This window comes from Nansenia antarctica (genome assembly GCF_963989245.1).
Source record: "Nansenia antarctica genome assembly, contig: SCAFFOLD_527, whole genome shotgun sequence".
Lineage (NCBI taxonomy): Eukaryota > Metazoa > Chordata > Actinopteri > Argentiniformes > Microstomatidae > Nansenia > Nansenia antarctica.
This window is the reverse complement of record NW_027662733.1, coordinates 22,501-30,822: the sequence shown is the minus strand read 5'-3', so window position 1 is coordinate 30,822 and position 8,322 is coordinate 22,501. Positions and strand designations below refer to the sequence as shown.

The 8,322-nt window shown below is 46.5% G+C and overlaps 1 protein-coding gene across 1 annotated transcript in view; it reads left to right on the top strand.

Moving 5' to 3' along the window:
* Positions 1–668: 668 nt before the first annotated feature.
* The window catches only part of LOC308175497 (intersectin-2-like), a gene marked incomplete at both ends in the record, with an annotated part of 29,803 nt that continues 22,149 nt past the window's right edge, over positions 669–8,322 (top strand). Inside the window, 3 exons of the mRNA XM_080551157.1 lie at positions 669–809; positions 1,257–1,344; positions 6,945–7,084. Coding sequence (XP_080407283.1) covers positions 669–809; positions 1,257–1,344; positions 6,945–7,084 — 369 coding nt within the window. The remainder of the gene's footprint in view (positions 810–1,256; positions 1,345–6,944; positions 7,085–8,322) is intronic.

The following is an 8,322-nucleotide window of genomic DNA, read 5'->3' as shown; positions in this document are numbered from 1 at the left end:
CTTGGAAAACTCATCCATGCATTTGTTTCGAGTAGACTTGATTATTGTAATGGTCTACTAACAGGCCTATCTAAAGGAGCTGGTCTACTAACAGGCCTATCTAAAGGGGCTGGTCTACTAACAGGCCTATCTAAAGGAGCTGGTCTACTAACAGGCCTATCTAAAGGAGCTGTTCGTAAATTGCAGCTCATCCAAAATTCCGCTGCTAGGGTCCTAAGACCTACATACAGGGGGTAGAGCTACAGACAGGTTGTAGATTGACAGATAGGGGGTAGACCTACAGACAGGTTGTAGATTGACAGATAGAGGGTAGACCTGCACTGGCTACCAGTCTCTCAGAGAATTGAATTCAAAATCCTCCTAATTACATACAAATCACAAAATGGTCTTGGACCAAAATACATCTCCTAGATGACACCTCATAGATCTCCTCCCACCCTATATTCCACCAAGGTCAGCTGAGACTAATCAGCTAATCATTCCAAGAGTAAAAACAAAACACGGTGCAGCAGCTTTCAGTCACGCTGCATGCTCCTGGAACAAACTCCCTGAAGAAATCAAACAGGCCCAAAACCTTAAAATATTTATATGTTTAATTCTCCTAATCCTTCCTCCCTCCCTCCCTCCCTCTCCCCCCCCCCCCCCCCCCCCCCCCCCCCCCCCCCCAGGGTGATAGACACAGGCAGATCTCAGACCGTCTGCGTGACGCCCAGGGGAAGAGGAAGCTGCACCGGAGCGAGCTGGAGCTGACCAATCAGAGACAAGAGACGCACAGACAGGACATCAGCACGCTGCAGAGACAGATAGAGGTGTGTGTGTGGCTGTGTGGGTGGTTTGAGGGTTTGAGAGAGACAGAGAGAGAGAGAGAGAGAGAGAGAGAGAGAGAGAGAGAGAGAGAGAGAGAGAGAGACAGACAGAGAGACAGAGAGACAGACAGAGAGAGAGAGAGACAGAGAGAGAGAGACAGAGAGAGAGACAGAGACAGAGACACAGAGAGAGAGAGACAGAGAGAGAGAGAGAGACAGAGAGAGAGAGACAGAGACAGAGACAGAGACAGAGACAGAGAGAGGTTTTGTTGGTTGTTCCCTGTGCCAGATTAAACACCAAAGGTGATGGAGCATTCAGAACCATGGCTCCCAGGCTCTGGAATGCTCTGCCCTTGAAACTTAGATCAGCGGTCTCGGTCGAAGCTTTTAAAAAACCAGCTCAAGACTGTTCCTGTCTGATGATGAGTTTCCTGTTCCTGTGTGTTCCAGGAGTCCCAGAGGAAGCTGGCCCAGCTGACCCCAGAACAGCGGAGGCTCAGCCAGAAGCTCAGGAACATGGCTGCCCCCTCTCTGCCAGGTCTGACCTTTAACCCTGAAACACAAACTACAACGAACCAAGGCTGTGAGTGTGGCTCTGTCAGGGCAAAACCTTCCGCTGGGCAAAAGCTACCGGGGGTGCGGCCTAACGCGTCACGACCAGCTGGCACGCGCACGCGTCACGACCAGCTGGCGAGTGTTTTTGAAACCTCCGTTTTGGCCGCCATTAGCGAAAAGCTTTAATTTGGCTCTACAAGTGTTAATATGTCATTTTATGAAGTTTTAATATGTTTTCAGGCGAGAAAGTAACCATATATATTCACAAAATGTATCCGGTTTATCAAAATAACCCGTTTATATAAAGAAAGAAACGGAGGTCTGATCAGCAGATCATTTCTCATAAAGTTGCAAACGCAACTTGAGCCCTGGACTAAGCATCCTAATATGTCATTTTATGAAGTTTTAATATGTTTTCAGGCGAGAAAGTAACCATATATATTCACAAAATGTATCCGGTTTATCAAAATAACCCGTTTATATATGATCTGACGGTTTTTTCCCCACTTCTGAGAGCAGACGACACATTTGGGTTGTGTCAGCAGATTAACGTAAATGCAAGTGTGCATAGCGCACACACACACACACACACACACACACACACACACACACAGAGGAAATCTCTGTTTAAACTGACGGCTGATTTCCGAGAGGACGCCCACGGACAGAAGGTGAACTTGGTAGTCGGAGGTAAGAGAGGCTTTGCTATCCTAGCGGGGAGCTAGCTCGCGGTGTTCGGGTGACAGCCAGGGCGCGTTCGTAAATACGCTCTGGAAATCTGATCAGCACTCACGGAATGCCTCTTGTCCAATCAAATGACTTGGTCCCTTTATGACGTTGAACCCAGTGTGCGCTCCGGGGCTCTCAGAGCGAATTTACGAACGCAGCCTCAAGTTCAATACTCGCGACACACACGGACTGGTCCAGTTTCACTAACCACTGTGTAGAGTAGTAGACGCATCATTTCTACTAACACAGTAATATGACTACATGATCACACTAGTCTAGTCGTGTTTAAGCCCACGTTTCACTTTCTACTCCTAGACACACACTGTCCTAGTCACACACACTCCTAGACACACACTGTCCTAGACACACACACTCCTAGACACACACTGTCCTAGACACACACACTCCTAGTCACACACACTCCTAGACACACACACTCCTAGACACACACACTCCTAGACACACACTGTCCTAGACACACACACTCCTAGACACACACACTGTCCTAGTCACACACACTGTCCTAGTCACACACACTGTCCTAGTCACACACACTGTCCTAGTCACACACTGTCCTAGACACACACTGTCCTAGACACACACTGTCCTAGTCACACACTGTCCTAGTCACACACACTGTCCTAGTCACACACTGTCCTAGTCACACACACTGTCCTAGTCACACACACTCCTAGACACACACACTGTCCTAGTCACACACACTCCTAGACACACACACTCCTAGACACACACACTGTCCTAGTCACACACTGTCCTAGTCACACACACTGTCCTAGTCACACACTGTCCTAGTCACACACACTGTCCTAGTCACACACACTCCTAGACACACACACTGTCCTAGTCACACACACTGTCCTAGTCACACACTGTCCTAGTCACACACTGTCCTAGTCACACACTGTCCTAGTCACACACATTCTTTTACACAGGCTACACACACAGAGTTCGTCCACAGCGCAGGATTAGCATAGATTATAAACAAACACGCAGGATGAAGCCTGTCTGCTCACACTCAACTTGCCCTAGCACTGCCCAGAGTGTGTACAGTCGGTTAGATTGTTAATGTATCTGTATCTTTGTGTTACACGTTATCAAGGTATAGTAGTAGTAGCCTACTTCTTGCAATACTACTTCTAGATGTGAGTAGAGGATATAACCCAGTACAATATGACATGAGTTGGAAAATGCCAATATCTTTAATAGATGTAACAGTAAGTTGGTAACAAAATAAACTGATTTTACACAGTTGTGTGTCTAGGACAGTGTGTGTGACTAGGACAGTGTGTGTCTAGGACAGTGTGTGTGACTAGGACAGTGTGTGTCTAGGAGTGTGTGTGACTAGGACAGTGTGTGTCTAGGAGTGTGTGTGACTAGGACAGTGTGTGACTAGGACGGTGTGTGTGACTAGGACAGTGTGTGTCTAGGAGTGTGTGTGACTAGGACAGTGTGTGTCTAGGAGTGTGTGTGACTAGGACAGTGTGTGTGACTAGGACAGTGTGTGACTAGGACAGTGTGTGTGACTAGGACAGTGTGTGACTAGGACAGTGTGTGTCTAGGACAGTGTGTGTCTAGGAGTGTGTGTGACTAGGACAGTGTGTGACTAGGACAGTGTGTGTCTAGGAGTGTGTGTGACTAGGACAGTGTGTGACTAGGACAGTGTGTGTGACTAGGACAGTGTGTGTCTAGGACAGTGTGTGACTAGGACAGTGTGTGTCTAGGACAGTGTGTGACTAGGACAGTGTGTGTCTAGGACAGTGTGTGTCTAGGAGTGTGTGTGACTAGGACAGTGTGTGACTAGGAGTGTGTGTGTCTAGGAGTGTGTGTGACTAGGAGTGTGTGTGTCTAGGACAGTGTGTGTGACTAGGACAGTGTGTGTCTAGGACAGTGTGTGACTAGGAGTGTGTGTGTGACTAGGACAGTGTGTGACTAGGAGTGTGTGTGTCTAGGAGTGTGTGTGACTAGGAGTGTGTGTGTCTAGGACAGTGTGTGTGACTAGGACAGTGTGTGTCTAGGACAGTGTGTGACTAGGACAGTGTGTGTCTAGGACAGTGTGTGACTAGGACAGTGTGTGTGACTAGGACAGTGTGTGTGACTAGGACAGTGTGTGTGACTAGGACAGTGTGTGTCTAGGAGTGTGGGTGACTAGGAGTGTGTGTGTCTAGGACAGTGTGTGTGACTAGGACAGTGTGTGTGACTAGGACAGTGTGTGTGTCTAGGAGTGTGTGTGTCTAGGACAGTGTGTGTCTAGGAGTGTGTGTGTCTAGGAGTGTGTGTGACTAGGAGTGTGTGTGTCTAGGACAGTGTGTGTCTAGGAGTGTGTGTGTCTAGGACAGTGTGTGTCTAGGAGTGTGTGTGACTAGGACAGTGTGTGTCTAGGAGTAGAAAGTGAAACGTGGGCTTAAACACGACTAGACTAGTGTGATCATGTAGTCATATTACTGTGTTAGTAGAAATTATGCGTCTACTACTCTACACAGTGGTTAGTGAAACTGGACCAGTCCGTGTGTGTCGCGAGTATTGAACTTGAGGCTGCGTTCGTAAATTCGCTCTGAGAGCCCCGGAGCGCACACTGGGTTCAACGTCATAAAGGGACCAAGTCATTTGATTGGACAAGAGGCATTCCGTGAGTGCTGATCAGATTTCCAGAGCGTATTTACGAACGCGCCCTGGCTGTCACCCGAACACCGCGAGCTAGCTCCCCGCTAGGATAGCAAAGCCTCTCTTACCTCCGACTACCAAGTTCACCTTCTGTCCGTGGGCGTCCTCTCGGAAATCAGCCGTCAGTTTAAACAGAGATTTCCTCTGTGTGTGTGTGTGTGTGTGTGTGTGTGTGTGTGTGTGTGTGTGTGTGTGTGTGTGTGTGTGTGTGTGTGCGCTATGCACACTTGCATTTACGTTAATCTGCTGACACAACCCAAATGTGTCGTCTGCTCTCAGAAGTGGGGAAAAAACCGTCAGATCATATATAAACGGGTTATTTTGATAAACCGGATACATTTTGTGAATATATATGGTTACATATTAAAACTTCATAAAATGACATATTAGGATGCTTAGTCCAGGGCTCAAGTTGCGTTTGCAACTTTATGAGAAATGATCTGCTGATCAGACCTCCGTTTCTTTCTTTATATAAACGGGTTATTTTGATAAACCGGATACATTTTGTGAATATATATGGTTACTTTCTCGCCTGAAAACATATTAAAACTTCATAAAATGACATATTAACACTTGTAGAGGCAAATTACAGCTTTTCGCTAATGGGCTGTCAAAACGGAGGTTTCAAAAACACTAGACTGACGAGTCACAGTCGCCAGCTGGTCGTGACGCGTGCGCGTGCCAGCTGGTCGTGACGCGTTAGGCCGCACCCCCGGTAGCTTTTGCCCAGCGGAAGGTTTTGCCCAGCGGAAGGTTTTGCCCTGACAGCTCCACAGTCGCCTGCACCTGTGCTGCTGAGCTCACCTGAATGCTTTCCTGCTCCCTTACCAACACTGCCACCCAGTGTTCACAAACTAGTACTACAACAGAAATAAACATAGTCCATCCATACACACATAATTATGGAAGCATATAGTGGACTTAATTCATATGTTAATGCAATTTGAGAACATTGCAATTGCATGTTCCACTTTTGCATGCATTCTTTCAGTCAATATTTTAATTCAAATCCAACCATATGTGTGGTGGCCTGGGAAAACCCTTCACATGGTGGCATTTTGACATTTTCATTTTTTTATATTTCCATAAATTAGAAGTTCTCAGCTATTCATAACTGGTTGAATGACTGAGATAGCCCTTTAAAAAGTTATGAGCATTTTAATGTAGCATGTCCAAAAAAGTGAAAGGGGAGAAATCCTCCCCTTTCTCCTCCGGGTCGGGGGAGGAGCCTATGCAGATCGGCCGGTCTCGTTAGTCTGCTTGTGATGCGGTGGTAGTCTGCTTGCCTCGTCGGTATGCGAGGGACAGATCCATTTGTGTGTCTTCTAGTTAAGATGTTATTACTTTATGCTTATTGTGAGCATCAGTAAACTGGCAATAACACAGGTGGAAGTATCGTCTCTCCTTTCGCTCATGTGTGCGTGCGTTGCTTAACTGAGAATGAGACACGTTCAACGTGATGTTGTTTCGCTAGCAAACTACCCGCCACAAAAACATAAAAATAAGTACTTTCTCTTTTGTTTTCTTAAAATGTTTATTCACCATAATGTAGTATGGAGTTCAAAGTACTAGAATACCACATAATATCAAAATCGCCAAAATCGCGATTTCCATCTATATTTGCTCTTTGCCACGAACGAACGCCAGCGACATCCGACGGGTTTTCCCAGGCCACCACACATATGATTAGCATTTTCATTTTCATGTACCTGGTATGCACATTCGCTGTCAATATTAAAATGATAATGCAAAGCCATTTGACATTTCATTTTCAAAGTCATGCGCTGCATTGTAACTGACTAAAAGTCAACAGTTTATTTTTTCCACTTTGTCCTGCATTATTTGAGTCAATATGACAATAGTAATGCAATCATGTGATTAGCGTTTGCATCTCCATGTTCTAGTAAACACATCCGCTTCGTAGCTGACAACATTCAAACGTTGACCATTTCATGCAATAATGGCATTGCATGAACACGCTTCGGCCTATAGGCTAATATAATTATTTATATGATCCCATTCTCATGTGCAGGAAGAGAGCAGCACAGCAGCTCGGCCTGGGAGCCCGTAAGACCCCAATATCACTGCAACTAAACAGGCTGTCCGTCCAGTACAATTTTGGCCATATGAATGATCGTGTGTGTGTGTGTGTGTGTGTGTGTGTGCGTCCAGCCTCCAGCATGGCCTCCCTGCAGCTGAGTGTGGGGGAGCGGGGGGGGGCGTGCCGCAGGCTGAAGGAGCAGCTGGACGCGCTGGAGAGAGAGACCGCCGCCAAGCTGACGGACATGGACCTGTACAGCCACGACATACAGGTAACACTACTACTAACTACTACTAACTACTACTACTGTTATTATTATTACTACCTGTACAGCCTCGACTTACAGGTAACTACTACTACCTGTACAGCCACGACATACAGGTAACACTACTACTACTAACTACTACTACCTGTACAGCCACGACATACAGGTAACACTACTACTACTAACTACTAACTACTACTACTGTTATTATTATTACTACCTGTACAGCCACGACAAACAGGTAACACTACTACTACTACTACTACTACTACTACTACTACTACTACTACTACTACTAACTACTACTAACTACTACTACTACTACTACTACTACTACTAACTACTACTACTGTTATTATTATTATTACTACCTGTACAGCCACGACATCAGGGTTATTATTATTACTATTATTATCATCATTATTATTACTATTATTATCATTAGGCCCATATTAGTTGAGTGGTCTACCCCCCTGTCTGTAGGTCTACCCTCTATCTGTCAATCTATAACCTGTCTGTAGGTCTACCCCCCTGTCTGTAGGTCTACCCCCTATCTGTCAATCTACCCCCCTGTCTGTAGGTCTACCCCCCTGTCTGTAGGTCTACCCTCTATCTGTCAATCTATAACCTGTCTGTAGGTCTACCCCCTATCTGTCAATCTACAACCTGTCTGTAGGTAGGTCTACCCCCTATCTGTCAATCTACAACCTGTCTGTAGGTCTACCCCCCTGTCTGTAGGTCTACCCCCTGTCTGTAGGTCTACCCCCCTGTCTGTAGGTCTACCCCCCTGTCTGTAGGTCTACCCTCTATCTGTCAATCTACAACCTGTCTGTAGGTCTACCCCCCTGTCTGTAGGTCTACCCTCTATCTGTCAATCTACAACCTGTCTGTAGGTCTACCCTCTATCTGTCAATCTACAACCTGTCTGTAGGTTTACCCCCTATCTGTCAATCTACAACCTGTCTGTAGGTCTACCCCCTGTCTGTAGGTCTACCCCCCTGTCTGTAGGTCTACCCTCTATCTTATCTGTCAATCTACAACCTGTCTGTAGGTCTACCCCCTGTCTGTAGGTCTACCCCCCTGTCTGTACGTAGGTCTACCCTCTATCTGTCAATCTACAACCTGTCTGTAGTGGCGCTTTTCCATTGACCGGCCTGGCACGGCTCGGCTCAGTTTGCTTCGGCACGCTTTTGAACAGTTCTGGGTATTGGCGCTTTTCCACTATACACAACAGACCAGGATCG